Genomic DNA, 20760 nt, shown 5'->3' with positions numbered 1-20760 from the left:
ACCCAAGTTGTTCCCATAGTACAATGAAATTTAAATAAAAATTTGTTAATTCCTAAATGAAAACACACACACATACATTCTCTGCTTACACAACTTGATTATCTAAGGTGAGAAATTAAGAATAAGCTTAAAATATTTTGTGTGTGTGTTTTTAAGGGGAAAGTCTGTGGCCTTTGTGGAAATTTCGATGGCAGTCAGAATAATGATCTGTTGAGCAGCAGTAATCAGATGGAGGTGGACGCTGCAGACTTTGGAAACTCCTGGAAAGTTCGACCCAGCTGCGCTGATGCTGTTCCGGTGGGTTCATAGCATCACAGCCTGAACTAAAGTGTCTTCCTACAGTGACTCAGAACATAGAGGCATCAAATGACCTCCTATTTTGACATCTGTGTGCAGGTTGTGTCTCAGTGCAGCACAGACATGGTGAAGCTGGTGACGGTGGAGCAGTCCTGCCGTGTGCTCACTAGCACCATCTTCAGGGAGTGCAATAGCGTGGTTGGTAACATTTATACTCAACAGTCACAATTAAAATGATGAAAATACAGTACATTGCCATGTGGTCATTACTCCTATTGCTTATGCTTTTTTATTGATTTCTCTGACTGTGTCAGGTGGACCCGGAGCCGTACTGGGACATCTGTACTCATGACACATGCTCGTGTCCGTCTGTGGGTGATTGTGCGTGTTTCTGTAACACTATTGCTGCCTATGCTCACGAGTGTGCTCAGAAGGGACTGGTGGTGAACTGGAGGTCCAACAACTTGTGCCGTAAGTTTAATCACTTATTTACTCACCCACATGCGCTTTCAAACCCACCTGACTGTTTCTTCTGCAGAACACAAAAGATCATATTAGGTAGAATGTTCATATTCTTTTATAAAGTACAAGTGAAGGGTTATAAAAGCTGTCAAGCACCAAAAAGACAAAAAAAACTAAAAACTACTAAAAGCACCATAAAAGTAGTTCAAATCAGTTGTTCACAGTGCTCCAAGTCGTTTGAGAGTGTTAAATAGCTGTGTTCTAAAAATCTAATTTTTATTAATAAAAAAGTAAAGGTCAGTTTTTACTCCCTGGCACAGATTTTCATCAACAAATATACATAAATAAAACTCTCGTGGACTAAACCCATAAAATTTAGTAATCACTTTAGCATTTCCACAGAGTGAGTTTTAATGAGATTTAAAGAGTTTTAGAGTAAAAAACATTTTAAATATAATTTTATTAATAAACAATTATCTATGAATAATTTTTATCTTTGAGCATGTCCTCAAAAGTTTTTGTCAGGTTTAGATTTTTTTTTTTTTTTTTACCTAAAGTTAAAAAGTTAAAAAGAGCTAAAATGATTTCTGAATCCAAATTTATGTATAAATTATGTATGAAAATGATTTTAAAATATGAAATATGATTTTAAAATATGATTTGGAAATTATTGTAATTATATTTATTGTGTGTGTATGTGTGTGTGTGTATATATATATATAGTTATTTGTATATATATAATTTTTAAAGAAAGAAATAAATTATTTAAATACATAAAAATGCACTAAACTTATAACTGTAAACTGTATAGGCCTAAATGCAATGAAAAATATCAAATGTTGGCTTGTGAGTCTGGTGAGAACCAGTTCTTAATGTTGGGTAAACTAACCCTTTAATCACATTGTGTAACAGTGTGTTGTAACTGACTGTTTACTTGCAGCACTGAGCTGTGAGGAGTTGAATAAGGACACAGGGGTGGAGTGTGAGTGGAAATACAACGCCTGTGGAAGCGCTTGCCCTCCCACCTGCCAGCACCCTGAGCCTCTGAGCTGTCCCGTCACATGTGTGGAGGGATGCCATGCTGTCTGCCCACCAGGTAGCGCCAATTCACACATACTCGCAAGTAAATTGACAGTTCACTTTCATTCACACATTCTGTCTGCTTCGATCCCTCAGGGCAAGTTTTAGATGAGGTGCTGAGGAAGTGTGTGGAACCGTCACAGTGTCAGGTGTGTGTGCATGACGGAGAGAGAATCTCGCATGGAAAACAGTTCATCCTTAACCATGACGATCCTCATCTCTGCCAGATATGGTATGCCACGTTCTTTTTATAATCTCCATTACTCATTATTGTATGCAGTGTGTGGGAGAATCTCACAAAGAAAAGTTTTCATCTCAAATTAACATAAAAGCAAAGACTTTTCTTGTTGTTAGGACCATTTGTGTTTTTTTTTTTTTGCATTTTTACACTATTTTCATGATTTCATCACAAATTTTCATTACTGTAAAGCAAAAATATCATTCAATAACATAATAATCTCTGGTATGATAAATCATGAATCATGATGTTTAAATATTTATAAGTAAATGTCATTTTAAAAGTAAATTGTTTATATAATATTATGTACATTTATATACTATTATAATGTTAACTGATATTTATTTATATTTTGTTAGTATCTTATATTAGTTTTCATTTTCATTTCAGTTTAAGTAATTATATTATGTGTTTTTGTCATTTGTATTTGTTTTTATTTTAAAAAATTCTATTTAGCTTTATTTTTAATTTAATAATTTAATTTAATTTAATTTCAGTTTTGGTTTTAGCCATTTTGGTACTTCAGTATTTTATTTTATTTCATTTAGTTGCCAAAGCAACATTTCTTTCAAGTGTTCTTCTTCTAATATTTTTATTTTATTTTATAAAAAAAAACATATAATGAATGTATTCATTTTGTATCATATCTTATATCAATTAACAAATATTTTCCAATAGTTTGCTATCAATAACAGCACAGATATACACACAATAAAGCTCCTTCTGATTCTTATAATATTTTTATAATATTTATATATATATATATATATATATATATATATATATATATATATATTCCACATTAAAAAATTTGAATTGTGGAGGGGAAAATGTGCCTAGTTGATAGTTTGCAAAGAGCTTAATTGACATGTGATCTGACCAATCATAACGCCAAATCAGCCATCTTGGAGAGTCGATTAACTTCGGTGGACTGAAAACTTGAAAAATTGTGTGTATTGACATCTTTCCGCGGATTAAATAAAATATGTTCTGATGTTCATTCATGATCATTTCGTGCTTTAAGTAAAGATGAAAAGACGATCGGTTCACATGCCACTTGAACTGAGGTGCTACAGTGATCTGTCACGACACATTAAAGAGCCACAAAATGGTATTTATTGTATAATTTTCTTAAAAAATTACAAATAGTTTCATACCAGAAGTAACCTGCTCTGTCTTGATAACATAGTGTGTAGTGTGAGAGCGGCATGGCTTGTCGGACATAGCAACAGTAACTAAGAAGGGCAGGTTTTTGCGAAGTTGTCATGAAAATAACTAAACATTATATCATTTTTATAATACATAAAAAATATATAATTTTTTTGCTAAATGAATCAATTTAAGTGTATAATATTGTCTTGTTTATTTTTTTCAGTCACTGTGAGAGCAACACGTTGATTTGCGGCCCGTGTCCTGTAGCTGGTTTTGCCTCCACACTAGCACCAACCACCATCAGCAACACCCCCACGCCGCTCCCGTTTTCCACCCCAGTGCCTGCCGACGCCTGCGACAGAGCGATGGACCTGGCCTTCCTCGTGGACGGCTCCTCTGCCCTGAGTGAAGAAGACTTCGGCTTGGTCAAGCTCTTCATCCTCCGTGTGGTGGAGCGCTTCCGCATGGGTTCGGCCCACACCCGCGCCACGGTCCTGCTCTTCCACTCCGGTGTGAAGAGTTACGACATGCAGGTGCAGAAGTGGATCTTCAAGAAGACGGTGCGCGAGCTGCCTTACAGCGGAGGTGATGTTGCGTTCATGGACGAGGCTATTAAATATCTAGCTGTCTACATTTACGATAAAAACAAGCGCGAGCATGCGGGCCGCGTCGCTATCTTGCTGACAGCGAGCGCGAATCCTCGGCCCATGCGTAGTACTCAGCGTCTGCTGCGTAAGAAAGACATCACCATCCTCACGGTGGTGCTAGGGCCTGACGTCAACATGGCACAGGTTAATGAGATCACGAAGGCCACGCCCAGCAGTCGCTCATACTTGGTGAGCAGCGTGACGGAGCTGGATGATGAAGCTCTGGCCATCACGGACTACCTCTGCACTTTGGGATTGGATCCTGAACCCCCAAAGAAACCCTCTACTACAAAATCCAGCACCACTTCGGTCACAACTAGCACCACCTCAAAACTCACCGCCGCCACGATTCCTCCAACCGCTGCCATTGTAACGTTAACTGCATTTCCCAGCATTCCCAGCCCTGGAACAACACTTCCTTCACCTACTGTGACAACATACGAGGTCATCTTCCTGTTGGAAAGCTCAGATGCAGTGGGCGAAGAGGGCTTCAATAAAACACGCGACGCTTTGGTCGACGTCATTGATTCACTTGATCAAACAGAGGTGGAGAATCTACGGATTACGGTGATGCAGTACTCCTTCACGGTGACTGTGGTAATCAGCCGCATGGAGCTGCAGCACAGGGAGCAGGTGCTGCAAAGAATGCGACAATTACGTTGGACCAAAGGTGCGGAGGTCAACACAGGCCATGCCATTCGTTCCATATACGAGACGGTTACTACAGACATGCCCAGTAACACACCAGACCAGATGGTGTTTCTCATAACCCAGAGCCCTCCGACGGATGTCATTCAGAGGCCTTCGAGCTCTGCTCATAAGAAAGTGTATCCCATTGGGATTGGCCAACAGATTCAATACGAGGATCTGGTGCAGTTGAGCTTCCCAGATGAACCGATCATGCTGGACAATCCCTCGGATCTTAGGATACTGCGGCCCATGCTGATCAATATCAGTAAAACCATCAGAAGGCCTGTGTTGCCCACACTGCCACCGAGAGCCACGCTGCCCCCTTCAGGTCAGATACAACAGCGCTACGCTCTTTTTGTATACTGTCACATTCTAGGGCTGCACAATTTAGGGAAAAAATGAACTGCAGAAAAAAAGCTCTATAGGTTTGCTGTTCTTTTTTGTAGGGCTACACAATTTGGTCAAAATATTGTGATATATCAATATAACTGTAAAATGAAAATTATATTTATGATTACTATATTATTACTAAATTAAAATAGTATTAATATTGAATTAATATTAATCTAACAATAAATATAGTAATAAATAAATAAAATTGTGTGTTTGTGTGCGTATATATATATATGTATATGTATATATATATATATATATATGTATATGTATATGTGTATATATATATATATATATATATGTATATGTATATGTGTGTATATATATATATATATATATATATATATATATATATATATATAATTTTTACTCAATTTCTATTGAATGGAATAACCATAAAAATGTAAATTTTGTTATTATATATAAAAATGCAGATGGAGCTTTTTGGATTTTTCTTTTAACACATTTTTAAAATTAGGCTACAGCATATATCCAGGTTTTCTAAGACTGGGGGAACCCTGGTTCTTCAAAGAAAAAAAAAAGTTATGAAATCAAATAATATAATATATTTTATATATTATATTATATGGTCCAGAATATACTGTATATAAAATTATATCTTATATTTAATATATAAAATAATATTATCTTGATTTTTACCTGATTTAGCTGTTTTTAATGATGTTTTGTCTTATTTTAATAAATTTTAAGTCATCATATATGCTTTATTTTAAACTGGCTTTCTATTTCACTGCATGCTGTTTTTATCTCAGTTGTCAGATGTGTTATTGACAGTGAGTGTGACTGTTGTAATTTCAAAGAATGAAAGCTAAAGGAACAGTGAGGCAGCAGAGAGAGTGACTGCTGTGGAACAATTAAATGGAATGATGTAATTCTCTCAATTAGTGTGGAAATTGGCTGGCAAATGATGCAGAACCATGCTGTTGTACACAAAATGATCAAAAATGGATTTGGATCAGTCAGTGGCTGTGGAGCAGTGCTGCTGCTAGCCTGGACATACTGCTCCTAAATGACATATACACTAGTCTATTAACACCTCACTCTAATTAAAGTGTCAAAATGACTCATTTCAGATGACATATCAAATTATCTTACACATTTTTTATCTAGTAGTGAACAGATAAATTGTGCTGGCTTGACTATCCGACTATAACTGTCAGGGACCCGTGAAGAACACCTTAGCAACCATCTACCAACTTCCTAATAGCTATGCAAAGCTCCCTATCAGCTATATTGCAAATTCTTAGACAATCTCACCCAGAACACCCAAGCAACCACTTAGAACACCTTAGCAACCATTTATCACTTTCTTAGTAACCCATGAAAAGCTCAAGCCGGTTTTTTAATTTTGTCATTTCTAGCTGTTGAATGCAAAGAGAGTCAAAGCATGGATTCTTAAGGAGTGAATACATATGCTTTCTTTGTTTTTTTTATCTGTGTTTGATTGATCAGTGCCGTGTTCAAAGCCCATGGACGTGCTGTTCCTGCTGAGAGCCTCTTCTGATAACCAGTTTGAAGACTTGAAAACATTTGTGAGAACCTTCATAAAGAGCACAAATATCGGTACGTCTCCAAAAGACTGATTTTTTTATTTTGTGTACACATTTTAATGTTTACTTCTAGAGTTGTACTTATGTGTGTTGCAGGCCGCAATGACACACAGGTGTCGGTGATAGTGTATGGGGCGAAACCAGCAGTTGCAGTCACATGGAGAGATGAACAGACAGAAGACAACCTTCTCAAGCTTTTAGAAACCTTACAAAGCAAGACAGACAACAAACCAAAATTGGGTAAATATGCCGCGAAGACACAGCAGGTACAGTACAGCCTGACAGTTAAAATATACGCCACGCTACATACATGTGGGCGTTCCTTCCTCTGTCTCTGCAGGAGCTGCTCTGCGATTGGCTGTGCAGACAGCCGTTTCCTCCACCAGCGGGGGACGGATGGGCATCCCTAAAGCTGTGGTTATGGTGGTGACTGACAGGTCAATAGACTCGGTGCAAGAGGCAGCAAACGAGGCTCTGACCGCTGGTGGGTGAAATTGTTTTACTGTTTTATCAATGCACTCTTTTAAGTGGTCTTTAAAGTGATGCTCAGGGTTCAATAGAAATGCAACATGTGGTTGATTTCCACTCTAATTTAAACTCCCTCAGACTGTAAAATCAAGCCTGTTTACAGTAATGCATGATTTAAAACCAATACCGTGCAGCTTGTATTTTTGTTTAAAACATTTTACTGTATGCGTGAAATGTGATTTCAAGTCAAAATTAATTCATTTCTGTGGTGACCGACAGGATGCCACTATGTCTTTACCAACTTTGGACACTCTAGCAGCCACCTGGCAAGTAAAAGTACATTAGAAAATAAAATAAAATATAAAAAAATTAATAAATCTATGGGGCAAGTTCTGTTCAGCTTATTTAGTTTTAAACAAGCTTGTTTGGTTTTATTTCTTTTCTATGTACAAAAAAATTATTTTAGAGATGTTATGTCTAAAACAGAGGGATGAGTTGAAATTATTTTCTGCTGTAATCAACAGCATGTCACTACAAAAGTGTTTTAGTATCATGTTAATATATATAAAAATATATTTTGAAAATAAAATCAGTGTTTTGAAAAAACAACAAAGTTTAAAAAATTGCAAAGTTTAAAGAATTAAGTTGTATCATTATGAGATGAAGTCATAGCACTATTATGAGAATAAATTCATAAGGAACGTAACATCAAGGTGAAGTGCAGTCAGCACCGGTTGCTACTTCAGATTGCACAGATTTTGTTCCTTCTCATGAATAAATTAAATTTCCTAGATAACCGCTCCATTGTCCTCATACTAATGACAGTTGGTGTTGAGGCAGCAATAGACCAAGGATTTCTTAGTTCGTAAATCCTACACTACGCTATAACTAGATGCACCGCATCCATTTCTTGCATTTATAAAGCTGCTGTCTCTGTGCTCTACTCCTATTACAGCCTTTTTCCAGTTACTTTATTTACCCAATATTATGCATTTAAACTCCTACATTTATGATTTTATTCTTATAACATCATGACTTACAAGCAACACATGTTTGTTGTATACAGGTGTGTCAGTGTTTCCCATTGGACTGGGTAACCAGTATAACCAGACTGAACTGAGCACACTCGCGGGACGGCACGCTCAGGACAACATCATCAGGCTCAGCAGCACAGAGTACCTGCTCGCCATGGCTGCCCTCGACCAGTCGTTCACCGACAAACTCTGCAGGGGTGAGACATATACACTCGTGTACACACTCACACACATAACACAATAAAACAGGAATACTCTACCAGTTTGATTATGATGGTGATGATGATGATGATGATGATGATGATGATGATGATGTCCCTCAGCGGGTCCTCCTGGAGTGTGTGTAGATGATGAAGGGAATGAACGGAAGGTGAGCTGTGTTTTTTAGGAGGATGCAAAATTCCCATCATTCTATCAAACTCCCATGAAAGACCTCCACTTTACAAACATCAGCTTCTAATATTCTACCATTCAGCCTCTTGATCTGATGCAGACTTTTTAAGAAACAATCCATCTTTCTATAGATCTATAATCTCTTTCACTGGATCAGGCATTCTGGACCAATAACTTCATTTGTCAAAAAAACTTTAAGCAACAGCTGCTCACTAACCACTCATTTAATATAAAGCTAGTAACATATTCTGTGCATGTATTCAAACATGAAAGCTTGGCCGATGCATTACATGCATGCACATGCATTTTTGGGTGATGATGGCAGTAGCTAACCTCTTAACTCAAGGGGGCGATAGAGGTACATTTAAATGTTAATACCATTAAAGCTCAATGTAATGTTAGGCAGTTAGCTATAAATGTCAACATTTGAACCAGCTTGCTTTTAAAGAGTCTCTTCAGTCTGTTGGCAGCAGATGTCCTTAAGAGAAAAATGACCACTGAAGACAGTTCATGCAAACGCAACATTTCAGAAAACAACAAATGCATACAGCTTACATAGACACAAGTGTTTGTGTTCACTTACTCGCATAGAGTATCATTTAGCCTACCTAGGGCTGCACGATTTAGGGCTGTTTGGGGCATTTTCTGAAATTGCTATTCATAATGCTATAAAGCTCTGGGTTATAAAGTTCCAGGTTTGCTGTACCTGTTTGTACAGCTGCACAATTTGGCCCAAAATTTTGAGATTATATATCAATATGACTATAATAAGAATAATAATATTAAATAATCATATTGTATTGTAATATAATATTTTTATTATAATGTTTATTATCATTGATTAAATCTTAAACAACATAACAAATATTACTTTCATAATGTTTCATTGTAAAATAAAAAAATAAGCATTTAAGAAAAATGATATAATGATTATTTTATTTTATAGTAAAACTGTAATATTACAATACTAGTATTTATGGAGGTCTTCATTTCTTCATTTTCAGCTTTATTTGGGTGAAAAACCGAAGTGTCAGTTTATAAGGACTTTTCTTCATGAGTATGAGAAGATAGTTGTTGCGTGTTGCGCTTTCAAATGCATGTTAAAAACGACTCAAATACAGAGCGGATGCAGCGATGGAGTTCGAGATGATTTTACTCTGAGCACTGAAAACACTGGATGAGTTGTTCATGTATAAAACAACAAAGTGCTGCACTTCACTCTGAAACACACAGCACATATGTAAATAAATTGCAGCCTCTCTGATTTGATATTTTAACTTAACTATTGTGATTTTGCTTTTATTTCGATTAATCGTGCAGCGTCTACCGCAGACTAACAAAGGCTCCTGATGTTCTGGTTTTGTACAACTAAGTATCTATTCTGATTATTTCTTTCCATCAGCCCGGTGAGACATGGCTGTTGCCAGATGGCTGTCACTCAGTGCTGTGCAACCCATCAGGAACGGTAACGGTGCAGAGCCACCGCATCAACTGTGAGAAGATGGAGCCTCCCGTCTGCAAAAACAACCTCCCGGCCCTCCGCTACAATCACACCTGCGGCTGTACCTGGACCTGCCCCTGTACGAATACACATCCCTCACTATACAACAACCAATCCTGTTACGAATCTCACATTCAGAACCAGTATATCACACAATACAATGCACCACACCTTTCCTATGTAATATCACCTGCGTGTTTCAACAGTTGTTTTCTTGACTCATATGATTGGACTGTCAAAAATAGTAATTTTTACTCAATCTTGGCTTAAAAATGCAAAATATCTATAGTTGAAACTGAATTAAACATGCATTGAAGCCAAGTAACAACAACAATTCAGCGTACTACTTTTAAAAAACTTGAAAATGCATGAACTTCTAGCTATAATATGCATACTTTCATTCCTACAGGTAGTTGCATGGGCAGCTCCACCAGTCATGTTGTGTCATTTTCGGGTGCGGCTCTAAAGCTGAGAGCTGCTTGCTCCTATTTGCTGCTTCGCTCAGGAGGGGTGGAGCTAGTGTTGCATACAGCTGCCTGTCAAAGCTCGCCTAATCAGATCTGCATGAAGAGTCTGGAGCTGAGGGAGGGCGGGATGAGTGTGATGCTACGGGATGACATGAAGGTTGATACACTGCAAAAGCATGCAAAGTGAAATAGTTTACTAAGTTAGCACAGAGGGTCAACATGTTGTCTGTATTGCAGGTGACTGTGGGCGGTGTGATTACCGCAGTCCCATTCAGGAGTGAGGGAGTGACTGTGACACAAATTGGTGCAATACTGCACCAGCTGAGATCAGAGCAGCATGGATTCACACTCACCTTTACTCCCCACAGCAATGAGTTCATGCTCAATATGGACATCGCCATGAAACCCAACACCACTGGCTTATGTGGTAAATACACTTCCTTTAAGCTTACGACTGTAGTTTTTTAGTTTGATTGCTTAGGAGAGTATTAGTCTACCTGTATCATGTTTTGTGCTATTCAAAATTAATTATTCTAAATTTCATTTAAATTTCGAAAAAATATTTAAGATTGCCTGCAAAATGATCAAATTCAAATATGAAATGAAATTCATATATATATATATATAATAATCTATGTAATGCCACCTATATAAATTTGTATTTATTTGAATAGTAAAAATGTATTTGTATTTGCATTTAATAACAGTGTGTGTGTATGTATTCATATGTGTATTTATTTATGTATATATATACGTATATATATATATATATATACACATACACACACACACATATGTATTCACACACACACACAAGAAGTTTAATTCTGTGGTTAAATATTTATTTCTTAATAGTTATAGAATTATATTTGAATTTAATAATTAAATATATATATATATATATATATATATATATATATATATAATACTGTATTATACATATAAAATTTATTCAAAATATAATATACACACACACACAGTAGATATTTATATTTATTTTATTTATTTTAATATTGAAATGTTTATTTCTTCAAATGTTAAATTGAAATGTTAAAAAGTAAAGTCGTGACGTATTGTCAAGTATGGTGACCCATACTCGAAATTGGTGCTCTGCGTTTAACCCATCCAAGTGCACACACACAGCAGTGAGTAGTGAACAAATGCACACACACACACACACACACACACCGTGAACACACACCCGGAGCAGTGGGCAGCCATGCTGCAGCGCCCGGGGAGCAGTTGGGGGTTCGGTGCCTTGCTCAAGGGCACCTCAGTCGTGGTATTGAGGGTGGAGAGAGCGCTGTACATTCACTCCCCCCACCTACAATCCCTGTCGGCCGGGGACTCGAACCCGCAACCTTTCGATTACGAGTCCGACTCTCTAACCATTAGGCCACGACTTCCCGCTTAAGTTATAATTTACTTATAAATCTAATAAAACGTCACTGTGCCGAATTTCTTTGAACCTCAGATACGCTTCCTTTCATTCTAATTTAACATCCAGTGCAACATCCTGTGGGGTGTGGCATTCCATGAAACACCTGAGTCGAAATTTGTACCTATACATATATTTTTTTACCTATATATTTGCCACCCATAGCGTATGTGTGTGATGTCCATAACTTGCCCATCTCTGTCTGTCAGGTTCCTGCTCTGATGATCAGACGGGTCTGGTGTTATCTGACGGCCGTGTGACCACAGACCCTGACGTGTATCTGAAGGGATGGGCTCTGGGCGAGTGTGTCCAGAATAAGGAGGTTCAGTCGTGTGCTGTGGGGGTGGCGAAGGGCTGCGATGTGTTAAGATCTGAGGTGTTCAGCCACTGTCACGTGCTGGTTTCCCCACAGGACTATGTACAGATCTGCCGGACCGTGGCCTGCCAGCCTAATGCGGTGTGTGACCTTGTTACCGCGTACAGCAGCATGTGCCGTCAGCAGGGAGTGTGTGTGGACTGGAGGACGCCCACCCTCTGCCGTGAGTCTCCTGTGATTAATGAGTCATGAAGTGAAGCCGCGAGGACCCTGCGTGTCTCAGTTCAGTGACATGGTGGTACTTTGATCAGCGTGCCTGAGAAAGAACAAACAGGAGTTACTACAGATCTGTGTGCCGTAATGAATGTTTCAAGCTTGAAAGAAAGTTTAAGTGGAAGCATACAGCATACAGTGGCTGGTATTAAGTTTCCCCAAAAATGAAAATGATGGCATCATTTAATCACCCTCATGTTGTTCAAAACCTTGCTGTAACAACCACAAAAAGAGACATATTTACACAGATCTTGCCATCCAACAGCAGCTCATAGTGACCTAACTCCAAATATAAAAAATACTATAAAAGTAGTCTTCTGAAGATATACCATAGATATTTGTGATAAAAAGACTTTTAAAGATTTTTTAGTCATTAATCACTGATAATCTTCACCTCTGTTAAATTAGTATTATTTCTATACTACTATATAGTATTTATTAGTTGGCTTTTATTATATTTATGTCATTTTAAATTTTTTGTGATTTTGTCAATTTTTTTATATTTATTTTAATATTTTGCTTAAATTAATTTTTATTTCTGTTTTAGTTTGAGTAATTTTAGTACTTCATCTTAACTAAATAAAATTTAAGGATTTCGTAAACAGCACTGCTCTTTAGATTAAAAAAGAAAATTTGAAATTTGAAAATTAAAAATATATAGTTCTAGATTAAAATTTGAAAAAGTATAAAGAATTAATTAAATATTTTAAGATAAAATAATCCTTTAAAATAAAAAAATAATTTTGTGTTTCATGGAGAAAAAAAAATATGAAGGTGAGTATTTACTGATCAGATATGGTGTTCAATTCATCAGTGTACAATATTCTAAAAAAGAAAAAGGCTTCATAAAATGTAAGAACTTTCTCCACCTCCATTTCTCCAATTTTCCTTTCTGCGATTGTAACCAATCACACAAGTCACATGACATGATATCCAAACATTTATTCTCCAGATGGACAATTCAAATCTCTCCCCACATTATTTCTGACAGTATATTCTCGTTTTTAACGTTAAATAGGTTGTGAATGGCATTTTATGTTATTAATAATTTTGTGTTCTACTTGAATACAAAATACTTGAATTTCCCATTTTATTTTCTGTGTGTAGCCATGTCATGCTCAGACTCAATGGAATACGCTGCGTGTCGAACCGGATGTTTGGAGCAGTGCGGACGGAGCCAGTTCAGTCCTGGTGACATGATGGGTGATGGTTTAATGAAGGGCAATGGATCAGTGTGCTTGAACACTCCCACAGAGGGCTGTTTCTGCCCTGAAGGGTCCGTGTTAATGGGAGATAAGTGTGTAAGCAAAGAGACCTGCAGCCAGTGTGTGGACCACCATGGGAAAACCCACAAGGTATATTGATTTTACCATTTATTAATTGCCTGCCATTTATCATGCCTTTATGATATTGCTATTGCCACCACTTTATAAAACCAATGAGCCTCTGCCAGTCTCATGATCCTGGTGTGTGTGTGTTTCAGTTTATGGAAAGCTGGAATCCTGAGGAAAACCCCTGTCTTCTGTGTGTGTGTCTGGATCAGCAGCGCATTAACTGCACAGCGTTACCCTGCACTAATGCTAAAGGTAAAGCCACAATGCGTACACATTCTCGCTCACTATCGCTCTCGTGCACTACACGATTACCAGCCCCATTTCTTGAAGTGGTTTCTCAGTGTCTGTTGTCATGGCAACTGTTGCTGTGCTACAGCCCCAGAGTGTGGACAATGTGAGGTTCTTCGGGAGAAGACGGGATCTAAGTGCTGCCCTGAATATGAGTGTGGTGAGCTGAGAATATGCATCTAACACACACATATATATATATATATATATATATATATATATATATATATATATACTAACACGGAGAATACAAAAATTATGTATGCATTTATACACTTAACATATCGATAATGTACATTCTACTCATTCTACTCGCATATTATATATATATATATATATATATATATATATATATATATATATATATATATATATATATATATATACAGGTATATATCAATTAATCAATTAATTGCGATGTTATATATAATAGTAAATATATTTCTTAAATATATACCTGTATGTATATTTATTGTGATTAATCGATTTGACAGCTGTTTTTTATATATATTATTAAAAAAAGTATTACAAATTTAAATAGTAATAGTATTTCTAAAAGTATTCAAACATTGAAAAACAGGTAGAAATGACTATTTAATATTGCAGCTTAATTAACAATTATTTGCAATTGCATTAGCTAATATTAAAAAGTACAAATTTGTACTTTTAAAAATACTTCTTTCATTCACCTTACTTTTTTAATGGTTAAATAAAATTTTAGGAATCAGTAATTAATTGAAATTTGGAAACTTATACAATTTAACAATTTATTTAACAAAAATTACATTTTTAGGGCCCTATAAAATGTCATGTTTTCCTAAATTCTGTGTTTTCTGATTTTTCAAGATACTTTTTAGTTGTTTTTTTTATCAAAAAACATGCGTAATCAATTGATTTCATAAAACTTTAATGTACAACATTTTTACAATAATAGAGCCCTTTGAGTTAGTTTTTTTTCCTTCTCTGTTTTATATTTTGTGCTTGAGTATGTGTTTAAAACCGTGCCACACAGAGACGCAGAATATGAAGACTTCATATTTAAATAGCAGTCTTTTTGTGCTTTAATATTAACAGACACTAGTTCATATTGTGGCCTGATTAGGTGTACAGCCATACTTATGATTAATTCGTCCAAAAATGGTCTTATACTGTAAATTCGACTTTTATGACTGGATTCCGCAATTCCATTCACGTGTTCTGAAACATGAAAATCATCGGGCCTTAGATATGTGATGCTTTTACCACCCATACTTATAGATATGATACACCTGATGGCTCTACCACAATATAGTGTTGTTAATCTACTGTGTGTGTCTATAGTGTGTGACCCAAACTGTAAGCGGTCAGATCCCCCTTCCTGCGCTCATGGACTCAGTGTCGTCCTCACAAATCCAGGAGATTGTCTTCCAGTTTACCAGTGTGGTGAGAGCACACACACATACACACACTCTCATTCATTTCACAAAGATGGTTTTCAATCACATCTCTTCCACCGTCCTCTTTCAGTTTGCAAAAAGGATCAGTGTCCTGTGACAACAAAAGCATCCTGCCCTGCATACAAGAAGCTGTCGGTCACACCGTCGGAGTGCTGCGATTCATACGAATGTGTGTGCGACTGTCAAAGCATCATTCGCACCTGCCCCCCGGGTTACATCACGAAGACCACCACCAATGACTGCGACTGCATAGAGGTCACCTGCACGCCCGATAAGGTTGGCACGCTTTTGTGCTCTCGCTGCGCATGTGTTATTCACTTGCCCTTGCAGCTCCATGTCCTGATGAGTGTACTCTGCAATCAGCATGTAATCGACTATTTATATATGCAGGTGTGTGTGGTGGACGCTGTGGTCTACCAGGTGGGCAGCAGGTGGGATGAGAAGTGTAAAACCTGCACCTGCACGGAGCAAGCAGACAGACAGACTGGCCTGCACATCGCTCAGTGTGTGGACCCCGTCTGCAACCAGATCTGTCCTCTGGTGCGTCCTTTCTGTTTGAAAAATATCACCGCCCTGCAGCATATTTGCTGGATTAAATCCACTATTTGTTTCTTTCTAATCTTAGGAGAACTTTTGACTATTAACTGCTTTTGTTATTTTGATATGTACATAAAAGATGATACATATACTGTATATAATTAAAAAAAAAATCATTCTTTTTTATGAAAAAAAAAAAACACTATGTGATGGAAAGTTTGGTAACACTTTACTAAAAGACTTTATGAATAATGCATTATAAAAGTAGTTTTAATGCATTAATTACACCTTACAATATGAATAATTGTAACCACAGTTAATAATTAGTAACATTTACTAATTCATTGTTACACTTAAAATTTAACGACAAGATATAATGTCTTACAATGCACATTACAAATGATTATAATGCATTATACCATTTAATATCCTTTTATAATGCATTATACATAAAGGCTTTAAGTTAAGTGTTACCGAATGTTTTTATTAATATTTTTAACTCCGCATCCTCAAATTAGATAATATTAGGCCTTTTGGCAATTCAGCATTTTTTTTAATTCAAGATGCAGGGCTGTGTATTCATTTGTGAACTGTTATGAATTTTATTCATTTTTATGAACAATGAATATATTATAAAGTCACTTTAAAAGATGACACGGAGCGGCATTTACAATGCATTTAACTTCTGTATAGTGACATTTTGTATGAATATTCATCTGGACTTGATTTCATCAGCTTCAGACTATGATATTATGACTGATTTTTCATAAAGCATGCAACATTATTATGCATACTTTCATAAGGGATTTGAACTAACTCCCTATGAGCTCTGCACTTAAGAATGCGCAAAAAACATTAAAAGTGGTTTCATGCAAAGTCGCAGTGAAAGTAAAGACAGATATTTTCTAGATGGATTATTTGAAAACAAAAAATGAAAGGTGGGGACTTGGTTCTATCCATCGGTTGTTTAGTGGATTTTGAGATGTGAATGTTGCACACAAAAATGGAAGAAGTATGTAAGAACGAGACATGCATCACCAGACAGAAGTCATTTAAGAGAAGATTGAGTTATTTTAACAAACAAGTTAAAAACACAAGAATATTCATGCATGCATTCACTATTAGAACAATAACGTGCATTTAGAAAACAGACAGGGTGAATTTCCACCCTGAGTGGACCATCTCCCAATATAATGTGAGCTATTATTTCTTTTTAGATTTACAAAAAAATGGGGTTATTTTACACATAAATTGACTCCCATATAGTGATCTAAATATGATAACTCTTTTGATTGAGTCAGTAATTAACCACCTGACAACCACCAAGAACATCGTAGCAATCAAATACCCAGCCAGCTACTCACAACAGTATTTTGTTCAGAAAATATAAAAATCTAATATAATTTCCCTCTCCCCTCGGTCATAGAAACAATTTAAAAGTGAAGAAGAGCTATTACATTTTGATGAAAGGCGCAAAAACATTTTCTCTTACAATAACAGGCAGTGATGAATCATGCACAGTAAGCCCGTGGACATTTATAGCTAAATAAAAAAGGCCGGTTATGATTTCACATTGATTTCGTGTATGCAGGGAACCAAATACTCTCACTCAGAGGGCGAGTGCTGCGGTCACTGCCATAAATCCAGCTGTGTGGAAGGAGGACGTTTGAGACAGGCGAGTATTTAGTGTCTTTTTCCTCCTACTCTCTGTGTTCGAATACTCTGTATTTACATGTGAAAGACATTCTCTTTACCTCCACATGTGTGCAGGTGGGAGAGCAGTGGGTGTCTCCGCAGGACAGATGTGTGTGGAGCGAATGTGTTCAGGTCAATGAGGAAGTGTTCATCCAGCATACAAACGTATCCTGCCACCTCATGGACACGCCAACCTGTCCACTGGGCACAGAGCTCCAGTGCAATACAGTAGAAGACTGCTGCCCGACCTGCCACTGCGGTACGAAGAGTTTCACACACACAACTAACACAGAAAGTTAACTTCATAACTTAATGAACTGATCAAATTTACATCTTAAATTTTCATGACCTGCAGTGAAACCATATTTTACAATACATAATTTTTTAAAATACATTTTAATATTTTTAACTGTATTTTTATTTTACTTTTATTTTAATTCGACAATACGATTTTCTTTGCATTTTTGTTGCAAAAAAGCTAAATATTAGGAATTCGGTGAGTGTTGCATGATCATCTAAATCTTAATTTAGATGCAAACAATTATATATACACAATTGGTTAAGTATTGGATATATTGAATTTAAATTAAGTTTTATCTCAGTTGAGTTTTATTTAAACAATTTATAAGAATCATTTAATATGATTCAAAATATTTATTTATTTAATGTCCTATAAAGCAGCAAACGAACAAACTCATAGTACAATTTTTTAAATAAAAACATAAAACGTTAACATATTACAGTGATATAAAAATATAGCTATTATATGAGCTCTTTCCATTTGATACTTTATAAAAAATTATAACATTTTCCTTAAAGAAGTCTTTTAAAAAATTTCCATTAAAAGTCTGACTAAAGCTGATGATTTTTAATATTAGTAAAACCACGAAGAGGTATTATTTACTTGCCACATCCCATTTGGTGTTTGAAGTGTTAATTTTGGACCCTGCACACACATTGCTCGTTCACCGCTGCTTCCTGTCATCTTTCATTAGATATTAATGCTTTTTTTCTTTCTGTAGTTCCAATGGATGTCTGCGTGCTGAATAAAACTGTTATTGCGGTAAAGACATAGAGTTAACATTCAAAATACTAATGTGCCGTGTGCAGATGTCTTGGTGCATAACAGATTGACTTTGGGGTGTCTTGCTCTGTGTGTGTGAGTAGGCTGGAGAGCGAGTGATGGTGGATGTGTGCACACACTGCGAGTGTGTGAGAGATAAGAGGAGTTATCGGCTCTCTTGTAGGAAAATGAGCTGCTCCCCCTGCTCAGAGGTAAAAACCTCACTCTGAAGATTATTAAAGGGGTAGTTGACAATTCTCTCATCATTTACTCACCCTCATGTCGTTTAAAACCATATTACTTTCTTTCACCCACAGAGCACAAAAGCAGATGTTTTGCCCATCTTTGAAAACGTCCAAGCTGCTTTTGCATGCAATGAAAATACAATAAAAGGAGCATAACTTTTAAAAAGCAGCTCTTCGATTACATTCACATTTTTATGTTGGATATGCTGCACTTAGATATGTCAGGTTTTGACATCCATAAAGCCAAACGCTTCTCAAACGCCTTTTGAATAAGAAAATAAGATGAGAAAGACAGTCATTAAATATGACATGAGGATAAGTAAATTATGACAGAATCTTCATTTCTAAAGAAACAGCCTCTAAAAGGACTGTCAGCTCTATATGTATGAGTACAGTAACATGTGTGCTTTGTTTTGTAGGGATACACGCTGCAGCCGATACCTAATGCTTGCTGCGGCCGTTGTGTAGCAACTGCATGTAGCATCCGACGGCCTGACGGACAGCTGGTCTCTCTGAAAGTAATAAATATGTTTCAGATAGAGTCATGAGTCAATGTCACAATAGCTAGAATAGTCAGTGTGGAAGACACAGGTTTGAATCCCCCCTCTCTCGCCCCAGTAACTACCTCTACGTGCCAATGAATATGGTAGATAGCCAAAGAAAAAAAACAGCCATATGTTTAGTAAGCTTAAGAACTGCAGCTTTGCTAAGAACTGTTTCAAACATTTCAAATGCATTCATGAATAATATACACTACCATTTAAAATAAATAAAAACTTTCATTCATCAAGGACCCATTAAACTGATCAGCAAATCAGCATATTAGAATGATTTCTGAAGGATTATGTGACACTGGAGTAATGATGCTAAAAAAATTCAGCTTTCACTCACAGGAATAAAATATATTTTGAAATATATTCGAATAGAAAACGGTTATTTTAAAGTGCAATAATATTTTACAATATTACTCTTTTTACTGCATTTTCAATCAAATAAATGCAGGCTTTGTGAGAAAAGAGATTTCATTCAAAAATATTTTACATCTTACCAACCCCTAACCTAAGAACAGTAGTCTCTATTAGGCCATTGCTTATCAATCATTAAAAAAATATATAATTAAAATGCAGAAAGTGAAGTGATCTTCAGGCTAAATTTAAAAATAAGCTATTAATGCTTGAGCAGTCGTATGAAACTATCTTCCGCTGTGAGCCAGTAGTTTGAGACCCCTGCTTTAAATGCTCCAGATGTTCTATTGATTTTCAGATAGATAGTGTCATAAATCTGTACATATGTGTGTATTCAGGCAAATGCAACGCGTACAGATGGCTGCACTAAAAACACCTGCAGTGTGAATAAAGATGAAGAACTGGTGCTGGAGACGCTTGTGACAACATGTCCTCCGTTTGACCGCAAACGCTGTCTGGAACATGGGGTACACACACACACACACACACACTCTCTCTCCTAATCCTAGAACAACACTGCTATGAAACGATTGCCTGTCAAACCCTATTCCTAATCCTAAATCTACCAAACCCTAAAGACTCCAGGAACATATTCTACTTCTAATAAACCATATTTTGTTTTGCATAATAACGAAAGTGAAACAATGTATTCTTTATCCACAGGGTAAAATAAGCCAGATTGGAGACACCTGCTGTGAGATGTGTAAGAACGACCACCAAAACCATCATTCATACATCCTGCTCAGTTTATAAACTCCATCCTATGGCTGCACGATT

The 20760-nt window shown here is 36.5% G+C and overlaps 1 protein-coding gene across 1 annotated transcript in view; it reads left to right on the top strand.

Moving 5' to 3' along the window:
* Window positions 1-20760, top strand: part of LOC306887997 (von Willebrand factor-like) — a 35284-nt gene that overhangs the window by 12797 nt on the left and 1727 nt on the right. Inside the window, exons 23-50 of the mRNA XM_079446082.1 lie at window positions 157-297; window positions 397-495; window positions 612-768; window positions 1700-1855; window positions 1936-2071; window positions 3453-4894; window positions 6433-6543; window positions 6627-6770; window positions 6871-7014; window positions 8065-8229; window positions 8356-8402; window positions 9828-10005; window positions 10336-10550; window positions 10631-10820; window positions 12041-12370; window positions 13528-13775; window positions 13904-14006; window positions 14131-14202; window positions 15363-15464; window positions 15549-15754; window positions 15869-16018; window positions 17607-17690; window positions 17786-17969; window positions 18733-18773; window positions 18878-18985; window positions 19438-19536; window positions 20322-20450; window positions 20647-20686. Of these exons, the coding sequence (XP_079302208.1) occupies window positions 157-297; window positions 397-495; window positions 612-768; window positions 1700-1855; window positions 1936-2071; window positions 3453-4894; window positions 6433-6543; window positions 6627-6770; window positions 6871-7014; window positions 8065-8229; window positions 8356-8402; window positions 9828-10005; window positions 10336-10550; window positions 10631-10820; window positions 12041-12370; window positions 13528-13775; window positions 13904-14006; window positions 14131-14202; window positions 15363-15464; window positions 15549-15754; window positions 15869-16018; window positions 17607-17690; window positions 17786-17969; window positions 18733-18773; window positions 18878-18985; window positions 19438-19536; window positions 20322-20450; window positions 20647-20686 (5221 nt within the window). The remainder of the gene's footprint in view (window positions 1-156; window positions 298-396; window positions 496-611; window positions 769-1699; window positions 1856-1935; window positions 2072-3452; window positions 4895-6432; window positions 6544-6626; window positions 6771-6870; window positions 7015-8064; window positions 8230-8355; window positions 8403-9827; window positions 10006-10335; window positions 10551-10630; window positions 10821-12040; window positions 12371-13527; window positions 13776-13903; window positions 14007-14130; window positions 14203-15362; window positions 15465-15548; window positions 15755-15868; window positions 16019-17606; window positions 17691-17785; window positions 17970-18732; window positions 18774-18877; window positions 18986-19437; window positions 19537-20321; window positions 20451-20646; window positions 20687-20760) is intronic.

Source organism: Barbus barbus, assembly GCF_936440315.1.
Source record: "Barbus barbus genome assembly, chromosome: 22".
Lineage (NCBI taxonomy): Eukaryota > Metazoa > Chordata > Actinopteri > Cypriniformes > Cyprinidae > Barbus > Barbus barbus.
The sequence above is the reverse complement of the archived record's forward strand: the minus strand, read 5'-3'. Positions and strand labels throughout refer to the sequence as shown.